The sequence below is a fragment of the Syngnathoides biaculeatus genome, chromosome 23 (assembly GCF_019802595.1).
Source record: "Syngnathoides biaculeatus isolate LvHL_M chromosome 23, ASM1980259v1, whole genome shotgun sequence".
NCBI lineage: Eukaryota > Metazoa > Chordata > Actinopteri > Syngnathiformes > Syngnathidae > Syngnathoides > Syngnathoides biaculeatus.
The window spans coordinates 20195021-20217813 of record NC_084662.1 but is presented as its reverse complement, the minus strand read 5'-3'; the positions used below and the strand labels follow the sequence as shown (position 1 = coordinate 20217813).

Sequence of the window (22793 nt, the reverse complement as noted above, 5' to 3'; positions counted from 1 at the left end):
TTTTCAAGGGTCATATTTGATATTCAAATTGCTGAGATGTTCATTTGTTAATGAAGTCAAGAAAATTATTTTAATTCTTAATCATTGTAATCAGTTTCAAAATTTCTGCTCCAACAAATATTGCAGGACTCTTGGTAAGGTAAATGTTCAGTGAGCTATAGGTGACCTATGAACCAAACCTTATCCATCACTAACTAGTACAAGCAATGCCTATTCAGATTTGACTTGCAAACATTTAGCAAAATAGGGGATGCCGACTTGTGTTCACTCTTAACAGATTGGGTGCCCCCAGCAGAGCATGTTGCACACGATGGAATAAGATGGTGATCCCAAATAGCAGGATTGATCAACAATATGTCATTTTTTTCTGGTATTTCAGAAATGTTTGCACAAGTGAAAAAGACGTAAGAACTGTGTCATTATAGAGCATTTGCTGCACACAATGGATTCGGTTCCCATTTTTGCATGTGCAAACCTTTGAGTAAATCAGTTTCACCGGTGTTGCTGTTGAGGCTGGAAGACAGGAGTTTGAATTCAGCCCAGACATTCCCAACTTTTTTTTTTTTGTGCAGTGCTGCTCATTTAAAAAATCTTTCACAAGCAGAGTCACTGAGCATAAAAATGTACAGAATGGAGGGATTTCAACAAGCTGATGTGCCAATGAGTGAGTAATGCCTGCACAGTGCGGCCAGCCAGTGAACTAGATTCAGTCCATCCTCCTGTTCAACATAAAGGCCAACTAGTTGCTGAGTGTCAGAAACCATTGAGGTCTCATAAATGTGCAATAAAAACCATTTTAAAAAGTAGCCGGCGAGTCTTTGGATCTCTCATCACTGTGTGATTGGCTCAAGTCCATAAATCCTTTTCGAGTCAGTTTTGGGGATTGGCTAGTGAGGTCAGAAAACGTAAGGCCGACCGCATTTCTGCAACATTGTTTATGCCATTTCTTCCTCCGGTACCCTGTGAATGCCATTTCCGGGGACGCCCTGCGCAGCTTGTGGGGCGCAGCTCAGGTCCCTGACGCTGCTGTGCCGCGACTGGATGTCCAGCAAGTGGGCGGAGCCGTGCCGCGACAGGCCATCCGGGCGATCGGCGCTCTCCAAGTGTCTCGTTTGGAACGGGTCGTCCAGGTGGGGCGTGCTGCCGTAGGGGGCGCGCTCATCTGAGGCTCGGCAGCTGGAGGCTGTGTATCTGGCCGACGTGATGAGGATGGAAAACGAGGGGAAGAGTACGGAAATTTGTTTCAGGACTTATTCAGCATCAATGATATTCATTCATAAGTCCACCGACTTTGTTCACACACTTTGGCATACTAGCAGGACAACACTTTGTCATAAGTGCAGCAAAACTGTGACACATAGAGAAAAATCCACGGATGGAAAGGCCACTTTGAAATTCTTACACATTCTAAAACCAATCAATCAAATGAATATTTTGTTTCTACATAATATTGAATCAAAGCAGTCTATTAAAGGTCAAAGGACAAATAGTCACTAACAAGGTGGCTGTAAGGCTGTCCTGTATCCCACCAGAATAGAACTACCCCTGCACATCTCCATATTCAGAACCAACACAATGAGATCAAACAACAAATCTGGAGTAAGCTTTCACTCATTAAAAGCTAATCGTAAAAATCTTCATGCATGTGAGGAAAGCTGACATTTTCCAATTCACAACACTGTGAAATGTGACACAAAACCCAACGTACCCAGAGTGAGGAACAAGGAAATGGTCTGAAATAAAAACAAACGTCTCAGCCAATGTCATATTTTTTTTTATAAATGGGTTAACCAGAAAGGAGTTTCCGAGGTCAAATCTTTTTTATTGATGAGATCATTGGTCCCTTTGGCAACACTCGGGAAACATGGCGCAACATAACCGGCCGTGTTCCTTTTTGTTGTTGTTAGATTTCTGACTGTCTGCCAAAGTAACTCCATATTCTTAAGGGCATAGATTATTGTGTTTATTTGAGAATATTTCATTTGTTGGAGAATTTACAACTATTTTTAATGACAAGACTTTTTTTTTTTTAACTCATTTATTACTGCGGACGACCCGACCATTTAGTGTCATGGACGTAAACTGACGTTTTTGGTGTTTAATAGCAATAAATTGTAAGAAGTGGCTTCGCGCGTATGATAATTTGACACAAGATTGCAGGAGTGGCTTTGATCAGATCTTTCACCGCCCATCGAGCAAGCCCACCCCCCATATCTCGTATCCGGTGATAACCCATCCGGTGAGGTGGTATGAGAAAGGAGTGTGGTAGTGAGAATATGGAGGAATACTAGCAGCTCACTCTACAACACATCCATCTAACCATTTTTTTTGCCGCTAATCCTCACGAGGGTTGCAGGGAGTGCTGGAGCCTATCCAAGCTGTCAACGGGCAGGAGGCAGGGTACACCCTGAACTGGTTGCCACCCAATCGCGGGGCACATGGAGACAGACAACAGTCCCACTCACAATCACACCGAGTGGCAATTTAGAGCGTCCAATTTATGTTGCATGTTTTTGGGATGTGGGAGCAAACTGCAGTGCCCGGAGAAAAGCTACGCAGGCACGGGGAGAACACGCAAACTCCACACAGGTGGGGCCGGGTTGGAACCCCGATCCTCAGAACTGGGAGGCTAACGCTTTACCAGTTGCCCCACCGTGCCGGACTCTACAACAGAGCATTTTTAAAACAAAAAATAAGATGAAGTCAAATGATATGTGATATGTATAATGTGTGTGTGTGTGTGTGTGTGTGTGTGTGGTGTGTGTGTGTGTGTGTATGTATATATATATATATATAAAATATAGATAAATATTCCATGGTTAACATAATTCTATAAATTCCGGATGGTGCATCCAGTAGCAAGAAAGGTGAAAAAATTGTGTGCGCATGGCAATATATCCAGCCTTAGAAAATTAACCTTGTGGGCTGTCTTCAATGTTATTTTTAGTAAATGTCATTTCCTACAAAAAAAAAAAAAAAAAAAAAGTGTATGGTGGGTCATAAATGGCCCACTAGCCTTAGTTTTAACACCACCCCTCTAGCGCTTTACTTTTTTTTTTTATTACTTTTCTCATCTGGTAATCACAGACACATAGAAAGATAAACATTGGGCTGGAACATTTATTCTATGTGCCCTAGTTTTTATTCATAAAGCCGCTTAGTAGTTTGAGCATTTATTTTCTATCCTCCTAGCGTAGTGACTTGTTTTACAAGCAAGAACAAAATACTCATATAGACCACCTCGAGGATGTACCTGCCATCTCGGGAGCGCCGCGGGCTGCCGTGGAAACTGCTTGACCCGGAGCGGCCGCTGCGGACCGAGTCCGCCCGACTGGGTGGCTCGTCGAGCCCGGCCAGGTGGGTGGAAGAGGCGTGCGTGGACGTCCCTTGCGTGGACGTGCCCCGCGACTTCCTCGCCACGGGCGTGTGCGAGTCCCTCAGAAGCAGCCGGGTGAAATCGGGCTCCCGCAGGACCTGCCGGCTGTCATTGACCATGGCGCTGCCGAGGGGATGGGGGGGAGGCCGGCAGGTGAGGGGAGCGGGACAAGGGGGGAGACGGGTTAGCGGAAGGGATGCTCATAAAAATTTTATCAGAAACCAAGCCTAAATTCCAATATTTGTTGCTTTTTTTGGTGCTGCCTTCTTCCAAACAATGTATTCTTTTGAAGTTATATCATTTCTCTTGGCTGCCAAGTAATGCGTATTTTCTACGCCGCTTATCCTCACAAGGGTCACTGGAGTGCCGGAGTCTATCCCGGCTAACTTCGGGCAAAAGGTGGACCAAAATGTCAAACCGCAGTCAAATTGGAAGGGTTTCAATTTTAAACGTAAATCCCACCCACATCATTTGGCGTGTGCGTGAAAAGTGTGCGCGTGTGTGTGCATGTTGCAGCAATGTCGTACTCTTTCCGTCTTTTGCCATGGAAGAAGCTGGCCCACTCAAAGCAGGTCTTCTTGCTGCCCACCCAGAACACGGACGGGATCCCCACAATCAGCATCATGACGTACTTGATCAGGAAGAGGGACAGGTTGGGGCGACTGCTCTGTGCCACCTACGGGCAACACACACACGCACACGCAGACAATTTTGGTGGACATAAACAACAAACAATAGACACAATCGCAAGGGGCCCTACAGGACAGCTTGAATTTGTTAACGTTCTTTTGACAAATCTAACTCCAGAAATAAAATGTCTTTTAACAGTTAAGCAATAATAATGAATATGAGAATTATGATAGCTATAATAATACATGCCACTACTTATACTACCACCACCACTACTACTAATTATAATCAAAAATAATGAGAATTTATGCTTCGCAAATTAAAAAAAATCCAAGGATACTTGTGCATTTTTTTTTCATTATTAAATTATAATTGATGTCAACTGAGCTGGCCCATACAAATCTAAAATACTGTCAAGTTCAGTTGTTTCTAGCTTTTAAGTACATATTTGGTTTTGTTTACATTTGAACGGTTCCCTTACAATTGCAAAGACAAAGGCACAAAGCCATTTGAACAGTTTTTTTCCCTCTGGCAATTAAGTCATTAAATTCTTAATCAGTGAACCTACTATTTTTCTGCGTTGTCCCATGGTAGGACACTCACTCATATTCTGCTGGTCCAATAAGTATTAGTATTGCTAGTATATATATATATATATATATATATATATTATTATTTTTTTAAATATATATGTTTTTGGGGTTTTTTTTGTAGTCGGCACAATTCATCACTTTAAACTGCTCCCTTTGCACAATTGTCATTCCACTGGTCTATAACGGGAACCACGAACGGGTAAAGACAAGTTTAACACAATGTGGGATGACACACTTATCTACATAGATTTTACATCTTGCATGTCTTATAAGGAATAGTTCCAATAAACAGAAATGTCCCTTGTTCTTTGTTCTTGTTGTGATGTTGTTCCTTGTTCTTTGTTCTGAATGTCGTACCAGGGCAGCACCGACCGCCGGAGAAAAATTCCCCGTGTTTTTTTACACACTTGGCCAGTAAACCTGATTCTGATTGTGGTAACATTTGAATTGAAGTTTTATGTACAGTACAGTTAATTGAATTGTTTGAGTATTTTAAACATTTTGCAGCATATAAGGGTTAGAGTGGCTTACAATAACATTAAATCTAAGTTTCAGGACTCACACTGCTACATTCTTGATGAACACTTCAGCATCCTAGATGACTGTATTTTGTCCATAACTATGGAAGTGTAATCATCTTTTTTAAACTGCTTTACACTTACATTTATAATAAGACAACTATCAACTGTTATAATGATATAATTGAATGCAACCATTATTATTATTATTGACATCATAGATACGTTTCAATTTATTTGTATTACGCGGAAGTGTGTGCTAGCCTGTGCAGGTTGGTGTGTGTCTGTGCCTGCCTCTATGTGTGTGTGCTATCAGAAGTCCTAACCTGCAGGCAATTTTATATAAAAGACAAATATAGAAACGCACTGGTAGTGTGTTTCAGACTCTGTGTGTGTGTGTGTGGTGTGTGTGTGTGTGGTGTGTGTGTGTGTGTGTGTGTGTGTGTTGTTGCTGATGATGAAGATGGAGGATGGATGTGTGTAGCTAATATTTGAGAATACGCCTGCCTCAAACTTAAAGGGCCACTGTCATGAAATTGATGATTTTTAGTAAGTTATTCATGAAAAAACGGCAGCTGACATGGACCCATGCATTTTTTCACCACAAAGCATGATTTTGACATATACAGCTTTTTGTAACTCCCGCCATCAAAATCCTCTCGAGGGATTTGTTTTCGAGAAGAAGCAAGAAGTGACGTACATGGCAAAACCGCCCTCAAGTGGCCTCGATTGTTTCTATTAGTTTTACCTCATGGAAGGAAGCACGTTGTTCCTTCGTGTTAGCCAAAATGCCAGCTCATTGCATTGCTGGACATTGCGTGAACACTCGGGAGGATGGACTTACCCTTCATAAGTTTGCAAGAGACCCGGTTCGTCGTGAAAATTGGATTGCACGGGTGCAATGGACGAGAGCTTCGTGGGTTCCAAATGACAGGTAGGTGTGTATACAGCTACAAAAAAAATAATAGTTTGGGGGGGGACCACGTATGGTCTCTCATAATGTAACAAAACATCCATGTATGTATGATAGGCGTGCTAAAGGTGTTGATGTGCGCGTGGAACGGCGTCGCAACGCCAGCAAAGGCTGCCGCGTCGGCTCGTGGACGGCAGCAGCTATGACCAATGCTCCTGACAATGGCGCACTCAACCGCGTGCAACAACTCTATAAAGCAGCCCGGTTGGCCTCCGTGATAAGCCACCTCGGTGCCGAAAATGAGCCACCCCGGCCGAGACGCCCCGTCCGCCGGTCACGGCTTCGGCGAAGGCTGCACGTTGGGCTTGCAGACGGCGGCGGCTCTGAACAACGCTGCCGACTATGCCACACTCAGCCACGTGCTTCGACAACGCCATAAAGCGCCTGAGCTCGGCAGTGTTGTTCATCGCAGATGGCGGCTATAAACAACGCCGTAAAGCGGCCCGGCTCGGCGCCATGATAAGCCACCTCATTGCAGAAAAAGAGCTACCCCGGCCTTGTCTGGCGGGGTGGCTCGTCGCAGCGCCGGGACGTGATGGCTCATCTCCGCCGTGGAAGTGGATCGGACGGGGAGGCGGTTTGGCCGTGATCGGATATCATCTGAATATGGCTCGAAACAATAGGGTAATATTGCCCCGGTAACTTCACTCAGCTGTGTGATGTTCTCTTCTTCGAAAAGAGCTTCCGTGTCAGAAGGGGCGTGTTCGTCTCCCATAGGAGGGTCCACCGCGTCTTTTCAATGGCCAATGTGTGGGGTGACGTCACGGACAGGGGATGCAGCCAATGTGGCGACCACTTGGATGTCGTCGAATGACAGTTCCGCAACTTTGCACATGGATGACGCCCTCTCCGCTCATATTTATTTTTTCGTATAGACATTGAAGTGAATAATGTCATATGTATTTTTCATTACAATATCTATTTTATAAGGTTTATAGGGATGACACTTGACCTTTAACAACCTCTCGCTGCATTATCAAACACTGTGGATTATGGTTCTGCTCTCTTTCTGGACTAAATTTACAGATTACATGTCCGTGGCACTGTGGCACAGATCAGTCTCAGTACTACGATGGACATCCAGTTTGGAGGAAGGAGGGTGGCAATTGACCCCTCCGTACAGGGCACTTAACCACGCCTCCTAAAGTGACATCACGCCACATGCGCTGACGTAAGACAAACAGTAAAAATGGCAAATACAATACAATACATTCTGAACTGAGACAGACTCCATGCTTCTGATTTCATTCAATCATTCACACGTAGCAATGTTATGCTAGCGGAGAACGTCTCATTCATTTATACGAGACGTATATTAAAAATCAAATTTAGGGCATATCTTCGTGCAAACACAGTCTGGTTAAGCTTCTGGCCACGGGCCAGCAAGAAATCAATACGTTTGTGCAGTCCGATCATCGCTAAATATCGCTCAACAAAGAATAAGTGTGTCAATCTTTCACACGCAGCAGTGTTATGCTAGCGAAGAACTTCGAATTCATTTATACGAGACATCTATTGAAATTCAAATATAGGGCATACCTTTGTGCAAACATATGTGTTCCGGTTGATATTAGATGGATTTAGTTGATGATGCGGTCTTCCACAAAGTTTGATCCATCGAAGACATTTTTCGTACTGGGTCTTCGGTTTTGGAAAGGGTACGACACTATTACAAAGACTACACCTCTTAACCATATTTTTTGTTAAATAACCCAAATACGCGATAAAACGCTAACAAAACCTATACTGGACCATGCAATGTTGTCTGAGAAAATGGCGGGAGCAAAAAGGGGCGTGGTTTATGCAGATCTCTGGCTTCTGATTGGTCAGTGAAGCAGATTGCGCAATATCCACGGAGGGGTCAATTGGCGGTGGAGATACTGTTAGTTAGTGAAAGTTGGAGTTTACATGTAAATACTAACAATGGAAAATAAAGGTCATTGGAATTTGTGCTTTGCGTTTCTTGATTGTGCGACATCGTAGAGTATGAAAGCTCATTTTCATGAGTTTAACATGATGGCAAAGTTGTTGTTGTTCACTTATAAAACGCATTGACAGTGTTACCTGGTAGGGACACGGGATGTGGTAGTCTCGACACTTCTCCTGGACCCAGGTGGTCTCCCAGACGGTCCGGTGGCTGTTCTCGTAGAGGTAGCAGGCCAGAACGCTCAGCAGGGGCACCAGGTAGAGCACGGAGAACACACCGATACGAATCATGAACTTGACCAGTTTCTCTTGGTTCTCCTTCTCCAGAGGGATCTCCATGCGGACACGGTTCAGAGCTGCGATTCCTGCTAGCAGCAGCACCACGCCCACCTGACCAATTAAGGGAGCTCCATTTCAGTCACCCTATAAAACAGTGACATTTGCTCATCGTGCTGAATCTTCCTCACCAGTACGTCCACTCCCAGTGGAGCCAGCAAGAACCAGCGCAGCGCCGGCAAGTTGTAGAGGCCCACAAAGCAAACGCCACTGACGCTGTCGCCCTCGATCTTGTTCATGGCGAGCAGGCTGATGGTGAGCACGCCGGGGATGCCCCAGGCGCAGGCGTGGAAGAGGAGGGCCTTCTTCTCGATCGCCTCGCTGCCCCACTTGGGAACCGCGGCCAGGAACCAAGTGATGGTGAGGATGACCCACCACACGCTGCCCGCCATGGTGAAGAAATACAGTACCATGAAGAGAAGCGTGCAGGCCTGAAAAACATGCATCGACATAAAGAGAAAGTGACAACAGAATGCTACACTGTACACAAGAAATTAAATTAAGTGGATGTTGGCACTTAAACTTATTTCTTACAAGTGTTAGGGTGGAGCATTTTATCTCTACTGTGTTGAATCCTCACGGTTCCAGTGTATTTCATTTGGTAGAAAGACGGTTGAAACACTTTACCTTATTATGGGAGCCTTGAGTCACTGTGGAAGCTCGAAACCTCCCAGGAATGGCTGCATTACAGGCCACTCTGTCCTCCAACAGGAAACCGAGGAAGAACATGAGGGACACCATCATGTAGCAGACCGCGTAGAAGATAATGGGTCGCTCCGGATAGCGGAAGCGAGAAACGTCAATGAGGAAAGTTAGGAAGGTGAAGAGGGTGGCGGACAGGCACACGATGGACACCACCCCGATGAAGTAGCGGGCGAAGGTCAACTCCTCGCGGGTGAAGTACATGTTGGGACAAGGTGGTGAGCAGTCGTGGACCCCCATGAAGGAGTAGCCGAGCTCTGGGTCTATTTTGAGCTCTCGGGGGCACCAGAATCCATAGTCTCGCTGGACGGGGATGCTGCGCTCGGTCGTGTCCGCACTGGACAAGAGGTCGACGGGACGGGGGTAGGACTCATCACAGTCTGGGAACCTGGCAGATGACACGAAGATGTCAGGTTAACGTCACTGCTAGCTGGCTTTACTTTTGTATTGAACTAAAAAATATGACCACTCTCTTGAAATACTGTATAACTAATTTAATCCATACAATTCAAAATGATAACCAAGTAATGTGACAACTATGCCTCATTATTGTGTGTGTTTTTCAATTTGTGGGTAGATTACTATCACTCATATCAAGACTAAAGTTACAGTCACATTTTATACTTAAGTGGGTTTGGGTTTTCCATTGCATGATAATCTTGAAAGACTTAAAGGTATTTATTGTGCAAGCGAGAGGTGCTCAGAGAACAGGATTCATGCACATTTGGCTCCATACAATATTCAGCCATCCATCCATCCATCCATCCACTATCCGCTTATCCTCACAAGGGTCACAGGAGAGCCGGAGCCTATCCCAGCTCGCTTCGGGCGAAAGGCGAACTACAACCTGAACTGGTCGCCAGTCAATTGCAGGGCAGATAGCATCACTGAGCGGGAATCGATCCAACACTGCCTGCACCACACCCAGGTGTGTGTACCACTACATTATCAGTGACTATTTTATTCAACCAATTAATATAAATTATTGCTCTACTCTTATGTCTTGACTGTCAGACATAAGAAGGCATGTATTGTCAGTCACATAGTTTGTAATACTTTACTATCAATACTGCAACTTCAGGTTCTTTTATGCCTCTGTCCTTGTATGCGCTCTCACTGATGACATGACTCCACATTTCACAGCACTCAAATCTGTTTGAACTCCTGCTGGTCTGACACCAACCTGTTGCAGTCCATCTCTTCAGGCCAGCTGACACCAAACATGTCCATGAGTTTGTAGCAGTCGCTCTTGGCCAGCAGACACAGGCGGCGGCAGGGCAGGGTCATGCGGCCGTACTCCGTGCACACAGGTGCATAGAGGGCGCACAGAAACATCCTGAGCTCGGGAGAGCACTGCAGGTTGACCATGGGGTGGAAGGGCTGCGGGAAGGTGGGGGGGACACAAAAGACACAGGAAGTGAAACTCAAGTGTTGTTGCTGTTCTGAAATGTGGGCCAAAGAGCCACAATGGGAGGCAACAGAGCATGTCCTCTGACAGTTGCAGTTGATGAGTGCGTAAAAACAACACTGGGCCTGTCTGTAATAATCCTCTACACCCCCTGTGTCCATCTTCCTTCTTGCCAACCTCCAGAAGGAGAAGCCCAAGATCAACATCACACGCACACACACACTGCGGCTGACAGGGCCTTTGTGTAGCAAGGAGGCCCACGCTGTGACTAACTGACACACTGACATGTACACATAAGCAGAAGTAACGGAAGGGCAGTAGTGCACTCACTTCACTGATCATCACAAATTAGCACTGTGACAAGCGATGGGCATAATAAGAATTCGTCGACTGTAGAATTTGCCCCATGGGTGGAGCTGCTCACTTGGTGCTTACTCTCGTCTCGCAAAATATTAGATTTCATTATATTCCGACAAATTTTTGAAAGTGTAATATTACCTCTGTTGTTAAAGTGTCCATATAGACGCACAAACACACACGGTATATTTTTAAACATAGAAATCTGATGAAATACAAAACAACAAATTGGTGTCAACTGTCAAGGAGTGATTCTGGAACACCTTTGGGACCACCTGATGTAGAAAGGCTTCCAGCCATACCAAAATACTGAAGCATACAAGCACCCCCACACCTCAAAAGGTAAAGCAGGGATTAAGTGGGTGGGACGATGAAAGGCAGAGGGCACAATTTATTTGTATTTGTTAGAGCGGAGCGTATTTAGGAGGATCTGCAACTGTGGCCAAAACAAATGAAACGTTTAGCTACCGAAATGTGCACACTTGCTTGGCAAAGATTCATTGAAACCCAGTTGCAATTCTAGGGCTTGTTTTCATAAATAAATTAAAATAAATACAGTACTTTAAACTTGCTAAGTAAAATTGACTAACAAATATACCATACATGATGATATTGTAGTTGTAGGATTGTTTTGAAATATGTTTCTATATTAATGACATTTTCAAAAAAAGAGGCAGTCTGGCACCCACCTGCAATGCATTTATGGAAATGAATTATCATAGCCTTTGTAGCACAAAGCACTTACTCCCATTACATTCTGGAAGCCTGTTTTTTTTAAATTACATTAATTTTTTTCAAGTTGCTGGGCATACACTTACTGTGATAGAATGTCTACATCCATATCTTTCATTTTTATCTTTCTGGTGGCTTTGCTTACTGCAGGCTACTGACAGTTCATATTATCAGGCAACATACACGAGAGCTTCACTGCAATAGTTGATTACACAAAGGGTACAAGAACCAATGACGTCCGTGTATAAAAAGAGCTTGTGTGTATTCTTTTTTCCTATTCACCATCTTTCTCTATTTTTAATGCCCTCCACTATTCAAAGTTGGTCTTCCATAGCTCCCATCCTCCATCTCTTCACGACGCCGACAGCCATTTTATTACAAGAGTCAACAGCCGCCATGCAGGCTGGCACGGGGCACGCCAGAGCTGCTGACATATGGCCCATAGAGCCCGAGCAACTACTCGCGCCAATCCATCCAATAGAGCCTGAGGGGGGCTTCTCCGTGGGGGATTGAATGTTAATGGCTACACTGGAAAACAGCTGGCCAATCACTGGTCCAATTATCAAAGCATGCGAGGAGCAATCGCTATGCAAACTGGCACAGGTGATGATGGCCACTACTCTTACAAACATACTCAGTTCAGGCTCACTGGCAACTCAAACTTCTTAACAGTCATTTGTGAGGATTCCTCAACTATTTCTTATCATTATTCATCATTATTATCAGAAATGCATTTTATCAAGTGAACTAGAAATACATTTTAAAATTGAATCACACAACTTTTAATAATAATTTCAAATTATTGATGAAATTATTGCTTCAAATTGAATTACAGTGAACCTGCTCAGTCGCAGCTCGTCATTGATTCGTTCATTTACTTAATTAACTTTTTTTTGTAAGGAACCTTTTTTCGGCTATTTGCATCAAGATGCCGCCAAAGTCTTCACGAATAGGAAAACATTAAGTACATGGTGTCAAGGATATGCATTTAAAGGATACACTGCCGACAGGGTTATTCATAGCCGCCGCCGTCTGCGATGAACAACACCGCCGATGGGGCAGCGATAAATAATTGCTTATGGCACACTCAACCGCGAGCGATGACAACGCTGTAAAGCAGTCCAACGCGGCGCCGTGATGAGCCAACTCGGCAACAAAAATGAGCCACCCTGGCTGAAAAGGCTCAGCCTTGCCGACAAAGCTGGCAGTCGGCTCGGCCTTGTTGGCCGGGGTGGCTCATCTTCTCCGTGGATGTTGATCGGACGGGGAGGCGGCTTAGCCGTGATCGCATATCATCTGAATATGGCTCGAAACAATAGGGTAATATTGCCCTGGTAACATCACTCGGTTGTGTAATGTTCTGTTCTTCGAAAAGAACTTCCGTGTCAGAAGGGGCGTGTTTGCCTCCCACAGTAGGGACCACAGCGTGTTGTCAATCGCGAATGTCCGGGGTGACATCATGGACAGGATATTGCAGGCAATATGGCGACCACTTGGATGTCTTCGAATGACACGTCCGCAACTGCGCATGGATGACGCGGTCTCTGCTCATTTTTATTTTTTCGTATAGACATTGAAGTGAAGAATGTTATATGTATTTTTCAGTACAATATCTATTTTAGAATGTTTATAGGGATGACACTTGACCTTTAAATTGTAGGGTTTCAGGGAGGAGCTAAATTTAGCTCAGGTTGCAGAAAGCCTTTGTCGCTTGTGTATGCCCTTTTTTTGTTTGCTAAAAAGCTCAACACAAAAAAGAACAATTAGTAAGTTTCTTTCAGCGTTGCCACAGTGTGTCATCTCAAATGAACACACATATATGTTTGGCATAATTTTTTTTTTTTTATTACACCGGATGCCCTTCCTGACACAATCCTTCTCAGAGAGTGGAGGCCCCAGTGGGATATGAACTCACAAACCCTGGTTTACCAAACCAGTGCTCTAACCACTGAGCTACAGGTCCCCGCACAAAATAAAAGAACAATTACTATTATAATATTAAAAATTACTCCTTGGGTATTTTTATAGGCTACAGAGGCATTATACATGCACTCTTTGGGTGCATTTTTTAAAATTAAATTTGCACGCCATTTTGGAGGGAATGTTGTAAAATGAATTTGAAATTATATTGACATTTTTTGGATCATAGTTTGTGGTATTGATAGTTTAAACAATTAAAAGGCAAGTATAAACACTCCTAGGGAGGGTGTCAATTATTGACAGATTTTCACTATTTGCAGCAGGACCTAGTTCCAATTGTCCGCCAACAGCATAAATCCACTGTATATTTTATTGTTCCCTTTAATGATAGTTAAGGTGTCTCTTTATCTGTAAAAGAAATTACTTTTTCTTTTAATTTAACCAACATCAAAAGTTTTGGGACAAGAAAAAAAGAAGTGTATGGATTAGTTTTATTTTTTTTTTCCACTTTAGTGTGGCCCAAAAAATACATAATTTGAGACTTAAATTTGTCTATTACTAATAAAATATACTTCCATACTAAAGGAGTGTGTAAATGGCACTATCACTGCATATAACTTAGTTAAAATGCTTTTATTGTTGTTGTCAGTATTTTTGTTTGATGATTTTGTTATTTTTTTATTGTGATGAGTATTAAAAAACATGTCCAAAAGTACAAGACCTCCTCCAAGGCGACACCCATTCGCCTAATTCATAGACAATCAGCCCTTTCTTACATAATCCTGGTCACAGATGGACAGACAGACAACAGAGACAAAGACGCTTTGAAAAAAAAAAAAAAAAACTTTTGGTAAAAATGTTAATTGTGATTCATTTCAAATATTATACTCCTTTGAGTGGATGAATATGTAGTACAATATTTACATTGCTGTATTTTTTTTTTTTTACATAGAGGTGAAACTAAATTTGTTAGCTTTAAGTATCGGAAAAAAAAAAACAGCCTTGACCTTAGAATCACCCCTAAGCAATTTGCTGATTATGCAGCCCATTTGAATATGCTTAAGATCAGAGTTCTTTCAATTATTAATACTGCCTAATCCCATAAAGTTCATCCATTCGTGCGGCGGCGTATAACTTCGTAAATACGAACGCAATTTATTTTCAATGAAGGCACAGCTGCGACTGATGGTCAAGGCGGTCAAATGGTCTTTTGCTGATTTGTTCTTTTCCAAAATAAAAATCCCAGTCACCTCTCTTCTCGTCAACCCCTCCCATCACCCCATTCTCACTCCTCTTTCCTTTACTGCCATTCCAATTCTTGAAATTTCCAACCTTAGCGTCATGGCAACAACTGATGCTTCACTTGGGGGGAGGGAGGAGGCCAAGGTTCCAGGAGGTCAGGGTGTGGGGCGGAGGGGACCACCTCCCGGGAGGCAAGAAAGACTCCACACCCTTTGTTAACAGCACAATTGGGACAGTTTCCTGGGCAACGGGTGAACACCGCATAGGGGGAGGGGAAGGACAAAAGAGATGGGGGGGTTGAGAGAGTAGAGCGATGGGTCGACCGAGTCAGTCGTGTCATTCGCCGCTAAGAAAGTGTTTCCAAACCTTGCCACAGTGTGTAATGTCCGTGTACACACACTCACAGAAGCGGTGCCTCGCTCTCTGGATGAGCTTCTCATTCAGTCAGGAGCCAATAAACATGCTGTTGGACATTAAATAAAACAAGAGAGTCTTTTAAAGCCTAGGTCACGCTGGGTTGGATTTACCAGACCGTGTTGTGTCTTTTCATATGTGAGTGGGTTAGCAGGGGTACATCTTTACTCGCCAGCCACATCAGTGCTTTTCCTTCACAAACCAGTTTACACAGCAGGAGTAGAGTATCAAGTTTTTTTCCATTTTGTACAACACTTGTAACATGACACAGTGTGGCTGGATTTTGTAATCTGAATATGGAGGTCAATTTAAACTACAAAGGGACAAGAACAGGGGTTTAAACGAGATTCAGCAGATAGACATCGGGCCAGTTATTAGCCTTTGTGTCATTGCACACCATTTTTGGAGTGCACCACATAAAAAAGAAGTATCATAAACACTGACTTCTTTTTTTGCTTGTTTTCCTGACTGCGTGTGTGCAATCCATGCCTTGCAGAGTATTGTTAACATATTGCTGACATATCAGCAGCCTTCGGAGACCCTGAACCTTACGTCAAAGACCATCTTATTGACTCAGTGTTCTTTTGTACCTTTATCATGATGGTTATACATGACCTCATCCCCCCCCAATCCCCACCACCAAAAAAATCTTCACATCCCGCAGTTTCTTCAATTCAATCTGTTGCTCATTAATTCTGTACCTCCACAGTGACTACTAGTATTAAAGCAAACTTTAGACATTGATATGAAATAATAGTGGTAAAACTCAGTACATTTACAGTACATGAGGATGAGCTCGTAAAAGGAGTGTTTTTCAAAAGTGACTTTTTTTTTATGACTCATCTCTGGTCATGCCATTTTGAATGGCACAAATGCAGCAACTGCTCTTTTCATCCACTGATACTTGAACATGGCACATTTGTACATTATTATTTTTCTACAAAACGTCTATCATATAAACAAAGAGAAAATGTGCAAGTTTTGTTTTGCTTCGTAAAATGTGGTCTTGTGTAGTAGGTCTTTAGAAAGCCGGGGGGGGGGGGGGGGTTACGCTATTGATCCAAATGTCATATGAATAGCAATGGCTTTTGACAGATGAAAAAAGTAAGAATGTAAGGTGAAAGATTTACAAGTAGATAGTTCGCATACTATATGTAATAAATAATCAAATCAAAAGCCTTTATTGTCATTGTATGCACAGCATACAATGATAATAAAGGCTTTTGATGAAATGATGAGTTCTTCTCCGCAAATACCGGACCGTATATGAATAGTATTCAAGTGTAATTGTGACAGACAAAACAAAGGTAACAGACACTGACTGTTATCAAGAAAAAGTCCTGAAAATCTAAACGCTTTGGAATCAGCAGATCAAGCATTGTTCAAAATATTGCAACCTCATCATAGTGCTCCTCATTACATCAAGTCAATCACAGAATGGCAATCAGCCTTTCAATCATTCCAAGCGATGCCCGCCAAGGGCCCTAAGGTAAGCATCATCCCACAAATTCCCTGTAGGTGTGCAAGTATTCACCCATTATGGTCAAAATCAGTCATCATGTTTTGTTTTTTTTTAAAAAAAAAAAGGTCAGAAAAAGCACTCAGAGTGGAACAGATTGTTCCAGCGTTCACCTGGTTAAGCCAGTGAATGGCTTGCTTTGGTCCCAGGTAAAAAAGTCGGCACGTTAACGGGATATAACGTAAGCCAAAACAACAATGTAGAAGCTTGTGTACCGTCTTTAAGAGGAAAGTGTGTGGGGGGATGGGAGGGGGGAGCGTGTTACCAATAATGAAGAGCATAACATACAGTGATCTGGGAACTTACTGTACAGTAAAGCTTTCTGTTCTGAATGTCCAGGACAGTTCAGTTATTCACTGTGATGAAGCCACGCTGGTCCACATTCATGCTTCTCCAAAAGGATTTTACCCAGTTTCTTTTCTCTTTTTGCAAACGCCAGTCAAATCCGCCACGCTCCCACTTATCTTGGGAGACTTCGGCACAGTATCGTTGTGGCCCAGAAATAACCAATTCCCAGCCCTGAGGCCGCTGTCCCACTTCGGCTGAGAGGTCATTCGGCGGTCAATGATGACAGGGTTAAGCAAAGTCGAATACCACAAACACAAATATCTCTGTACCATATGGGTACTGATATATGACACATACTTGACAAAGACAAGTACAGCGATCCATCCTTCAGTAAATCTAAAACAAAGATCTTCATCTTAAGATCTCTAACACCATTGGAATATTTCTGCAAACATTTGAATTTTTTAAAAATTTAAATGCAGAAAAGGAATATACCAACAGAAACCCCTAAAATAGACCAGCGACAATACTTTAAAGGGCTTTTGGACAAAAACCCAAAGAAGGACAAGCGTTGGTTCTATTCCAACTCCCACTTTCTCCACGCTCCGCGGCATTCATCATCATCGTCTTGGCTATTCAAGGAACCTAATTCTTTTTAAAATGATCTGTCAATTCTCATTTGCCTGCCCTGAACATCTTAAAGGCTTTAAATTCCCCCATGAACTGGATCTAGGGCGTGTTACCCACAAAACAAGAGCAAACGGGGCAACAGTCCTCATGATTTGGAACACATTTGGGCCCCGTGTGTTTTTCCAGCAACCAGCATTTTCTGGCCTCTAAAAGAGACTTAATTGCAGATCCATGACGAATCAGAGTGAACACCGTCAAAGCCGGACGTGCTCTCTCGCTCTGTTCAGAGTACTACCGCACACTTCGATCGGTACTCAGATCAACAATAAAAATAGCTTCTATAAGAACAAATGATGTAGTATTTTCTGCAAGATTTGAATGTAAAAGAGCAAAATAATACAGAAAAAGAGAGGGAATGCCGTGCAGGTCGATGATGTGCGAGTATGCTAAGATTATCATCATTTCCAGCGGGGATGGCAAATTCGAGCACAGCATGTGACGCTGTGCACGAGAGCCACGCAAGCAAGCCTTGCCCAGGTTACATAATTCTGCATTTTACTCCTCTTTTCTTCTTGGGCTACACGACTGGGGCGAGCTCGGCGAGATGCAGCGGGCACAGATGGCTGGTGGAGCGCAATGCATCAACACTGCTGCTGTGATGTGTTGGGCTGGGGTCAAAGGGTGACATTAGGAGAGCGAAGCGAAGCCTAAGGGATCACAATGCTCAGAATAGATAAAGCGAAATAAACAGAGCAGCTGACACACAGACAGTTTTGTCATTGTTTTGGGTTGTTACCGGTAGTCGGTTCAAAAGATTGCGCTTCAAGCGGGGTCCAACAACAATATATAAAATTTGGGATTTATTTCATGGGAATTCAATGATGAATTATTTAAGCAAATGCATCTGCTCCTTGATTACGGTATGGCTGTGAAATGTACGGATTATCTCAAGGATGAAGAAAACTGAAAATTGTGGCTTTTCATCTTTAATCCATTGATGGCAACAAACCCACAAGGTTTATCAGGTCAAACTGAAACATAGCAAATGGCTTAAAATCTTGATTTCAAATGTTGGATGAGTCCCTTCATATTGAGGTGGATTACAATCAACGTGCTCGATGCGGATGCCGTAAACCATTTTAGGATAACCATCCGACTCCATGTATCACTGCCAATTAATAATGCAGTGTTGTCTCTTCCCTTGGGGGTGGGGTGGGGGGTGATATTAAGAATTAATTTTCTTCTTATTGTTTTGGTAATACACTTCAGGCCCCGGAAGAATGTAGGCTATCACTTTGATACTGTATTACCTACTAAAGGCAACATAAGCAACAAGCCATGATGAAGACGATATCTAGGGTGTTGATACCTGCAGGGCAGCAGCTGAAGCAGAAATAAAACACTTATTCAACAGTACGATATTCTACATGTACTGTAATACTGTACACTACGATGTGGCAGAAGATGTCTTGATTTTATGAAGCTGTATGCAGATGTGTGTACTTTACTTCTCTGCAGCCACAACAAGGTCTGTATCAAATAAAAAAAAAAAAAATCTCTTTCACCAAAACATCTCCATGATACCCAACATACACGTATGGGCTTCACCACCACTATTAGTGTATTAATTGAAATACTTTCCTAACAAACAAATATCGTCATCAGTGTTTTGACTTTGAATCACTTCATCCCCAAAAATGTATTAAAAATAATGCGTCTATATCCAGGGCATAACAAATCTTACTCGTACTGAGCTCCGCCTCAGCTAAAAATGTGATCACTTTCCAGAGATAGCTGACAATTGTTAAGCGGACGCAAATACAAACGGTAGGATCGAATGTGAGTGATTGTCGAGAAAGAATGGTTGTCATACACAATACACCACATACCCTATCCAATTGCCTTTATTTTTTTTAACACAGAACAGAACAAAAGAACTATTTTGTCTTGTGCTCTGGATTTAAAACAAGAAAATCCGGCTAAATTTGCCGTTATATGCTTTTCTTTGGACAGTAACGTTATATTAGTGGTTATTTTCAAGGCTGTTATTTGAGGTCTGATCGGTTTGTAATGAGTCATACTGAGCCGTGTCTGTGACTTAGTAGGGTGTTACATGAAAACAGTATTCAATCAAATAGACTCCATCAGCAATTTTTTTTTTCCTCCAACGCAATAAATAATAATTCAGGTGCAAGCTGTTTGTGACCCCGATCAAGTCCATCAAATGACAAATTCCTAATTCTTTCGTCACAGTGACGAAGAGCAATTTACGCATTCCCTATTTAATTAATTATTACTAATTAGTTACGTTGACTAATCGACTAGTAGACTTTACTACTCCACCAAATAGTAAACGCATGAGGTTGCTTCTATTTGTAAATGGGTGGCTTTTGTGGGTGAGGGAGAACAAAGGGGGAAAAAAAAGCTTGAGCAGGATTTTGAACATTTGTAACCAACATTTTTTCAGGCCGCAGTCTGGTACAACTGTGTTGTTATGCTGGCATGCTATTATTTTGAAGGTGACTTTACCAGCTCCAGGTTGTTTACATCAATAATGCCCAAGTCTTGCCCAGCAGCCTGGGAGGCTCGTTGTTGCCTACAGTTGCCAATAGTAGCTTGCATTGTAGAATACGCCTTGCCATGTGTCTATTTTAGTCTCGACACACAGTACGGAAGAGCGCATGGAAATATTCCACCGTACACAAAGAGGTCCGTGATTATTTACAAACACCCTAAATTCCCACCATATAGAATTCGCTGCTGTGGTGGGGCTAGAATGAAGACAGTTTCCCAGTTTGGGCAAGTTGTGCAAACGTTATCTCGCTGGCCTCGTAACAAGAACTTTGGCTCCGTCTGAAAATGCTATCACGTGATATGCGCATTCACCCACCAAACATTAATGCTCTTGTGTTCCAATGTGTACACTATATCTAAGTTCTGCATAAAGTTTGTGTATGATCTGTTAATTGATGGTGAATAAAGATTGTTACCACGTTACCATCCCTGTGTGTGTGGGGTTTTTTTTGTATTATTATTATTGTATCATTGTATTATTGTATAATACTGACAAACTACCAACAACATCATCAGCAACTAGTCCACGCAGACTCAACTATTATCACTTCGGTGCCAACTTGATAGTAATTGCAGTATCTTAGTGTGTTATTTTCATTTTTTTAACAGGGATCAAATCCTCAAATAGTTTTTCAAATATCATAATTTCTGAATAATAAATATCACAAAACTATTTCAATTGCTCGAAAATTTAACAGGAAGTATCTGTTACAGGAAGAAAATAAAAGTTGCTCAATTTGTAAACACATTTAATAAAATACGGACCTTATCTTCCCATAAATAATAGTGATTATTATCAGGTTGAGAAATATCTTCAACAAAATCAACGGAAAACTTGTGGGAATTAGTGTTATGTACTATTGTTATCTATGTACTGTTGTTATGTTTTATACAGTTATGTACTTTTAAAAAAAAGTCTTCTGAAGGAAATTTTAGCTGCGGTGTAGTGTGTGACAAACATGAGTTTGACACCCGCATCTTACATCTTTAGTGCGTCACTTGCGTCGCTTACCTCCATGGCGAGGGCAGCCGTTTGCTGGTCGTAGTGGTTGAGCACATTGGGCATGAAGGTGGTGTTGTACGGGAGCCCCTGGCACATGCGCAGCGTGATGGGCTCACAGGTAAATAAGCTGTGGCTCCCTGCCGCCGCGTCCATGGGAATGGCGACGCAGGCTGTCATCATGGACACCGACAGCACCCAAAGGAGACCCATGACTGGTCTGCCACAGCAGCAGAGAAGCTCAGATGTGAAGCGATCTCAGGACTGTCCGTTCAAACTTTGCCTTTTCTCCAGATCACAAGAAGACAGCGAGGGTCGGGCAGTGTGGTCGGCCATGGTTCAAGCAGCCTCCGTCCATTGCGGTTGAGTCACAGCAACGCCAAATGCTGTGGTCCTCTGAGATGCTGCGCCTTGACCGAATGATTCGTATGACTCCTTCCTCCACCCGACAAGAGCGCGACGGCAACAATGACATATGATGTTCAATGGCTATCTGGGGAATAACACAGAAAAAGAAACATCATATTCCTCTCCCACATTGTACCCAAAACATGTAATATACATAAAGGACAGCTACAAAAAAAATAAAAATAAAAAAAAAATCACCCTTTGGTCAACATATCAACCCTGGAAGAACACAAATGTATACTAGAGCAAGGACATACTTCAATCTTGTTATTTTTTATTCATAGTTGATTCATAGTTCCTATATCATATGTATGACTGTAATATTAATATTACCTGACAATTAGCTAAATGATGTCAATTTCAACATTTTGGCAATATGACTGTATACACACCCAAAACAAATCAATGATTACATTTACAGCGTGTATTCTCATTTCATACGAGCAAATTTACATGATGACAAGGGTAAGAGTAAACGGGCCTGTCAGTTCATCAATGTTAACGTTATTTAAATTTAAAAAAAATGACAGGGCTGATGACGTGAGGGCGTCAACGTTAGCTAACAAGTTCGTCGTCATGCTGCTCCCCGAAATTAGATTATGTCGGATAATTAAGAACAGAGAACAAAACCAAATGTATCAGTCCGATGTGTGACGCAAAGGAAGGCAGACAATTATTTTATCCCGACAACGACTAGACTGACGCTTTTGTGGCCACCTTCACGCCGGTGGAAGTTGAATGAATTCGCCGCAGAAATGAACGGCGAGAAACAGCCCATATTGCAGCCAACATTCAAACGGGTTTGTTGGAAAGGGAGCTTACCGGGCCACTTTGGTGAAAATTCCAATTGCAAAGACCTGCCGTCCCCGCCGCTGCTCCAGTTGTTAACAATGTGCGAGGATCGCCGCACTCGCCTGTTGGCCACCCAGTCCCCACCGCTGTCCTCCCCTCCGCCTTCCAGGTCCCTGCCTACAGTCAAGTAACATACTTGACTCACGCAACTTCTCCTCACGACTGAGGAATTAAAAGCTCAAAGGGAACACACAGTGAGATTTGGGAGCAATTTACAGGCCAATTACAATTTTCAGTACACATAAACATATATAATATTAGGGGGAAAATACAATTAAAGAAAAGCAAAAAACACTTGGAAAATTAAAACGTCTACATCTATGTTTACTATGACATGAAGTGGATAGTTTCCGGTGTTTTTTTACTATGTCTCAGCTGAATTGACACAAACGCGC

General features: G+C 42.7%; 1 protein-coding gene across 2 annotated transcripts; it reads right to left on the bottom strand.

Moving 5' to 3' along the window:
• Nucleotides 1-43: 43 nt before the first annotated feature.
• Nucleotides 44-22504, bottom strand: fzd3a (frizzled class receptor 3a). Of its 2 annotated transcripts, XM_061812916.1 has the most exons (9): nt 22369-22504; nt 21151-21631; nt 10238-10434; nt 8980-9442; nt 8484-8783; nt 8155-8406; nt 3904-4052; nt 3254-3499; nt 44-1191 (listed from the first exon to the last, which is right to left on the bottom strand). In XM_061812916.1, exons 2-9 carry the CDS (start codon nt 21349-21351, stop codon nt 936-938), a joined length of 2064 nt encoding a protein of 687 aa, XP_061668900.1. In that variant the 5' UTR covers nt 21352-21631; nt 22369-22504; the 3' UTR covers nt 44-935. The 2 variants fall into 2 exon arrangements, with proteins under 2 accessions (XP_061668900.1, XP_061668901.1); XM_061812917.1 differs by lacking the exons at nt 10238-10434; nt 22369-22504 and having other exon boundaries at nt 21151-21334.
• Nucleotides 22505-22793: the final 289 nt, after the last annotated feature.

Bases quoted from the DNA above. Each gene is read 5' to 3' on its own strand.
- fzd3a (XM_061812916.1), bottom strand. From the start codon at position 21,351: ATGGGTCTCCTTTGGGTGCTGTCGGTGTCCATGATGACAGCCTGCGTC. The intron at 8,784-8,979 runs GTAAAGTGTTTC...CATGTTTTTCAG, and splicing joins CTCAAGGCTCCCATAATAAG to GCCTGCACGCTTCTCTTCAT. The intron at 1,192-3,253 runs GTACATCCTCGA...CACGTCGGCCAG, and splicing joins CGGCGCTCCCGAGATGGCAG to ATACACAGCCTCCAGCTGCC.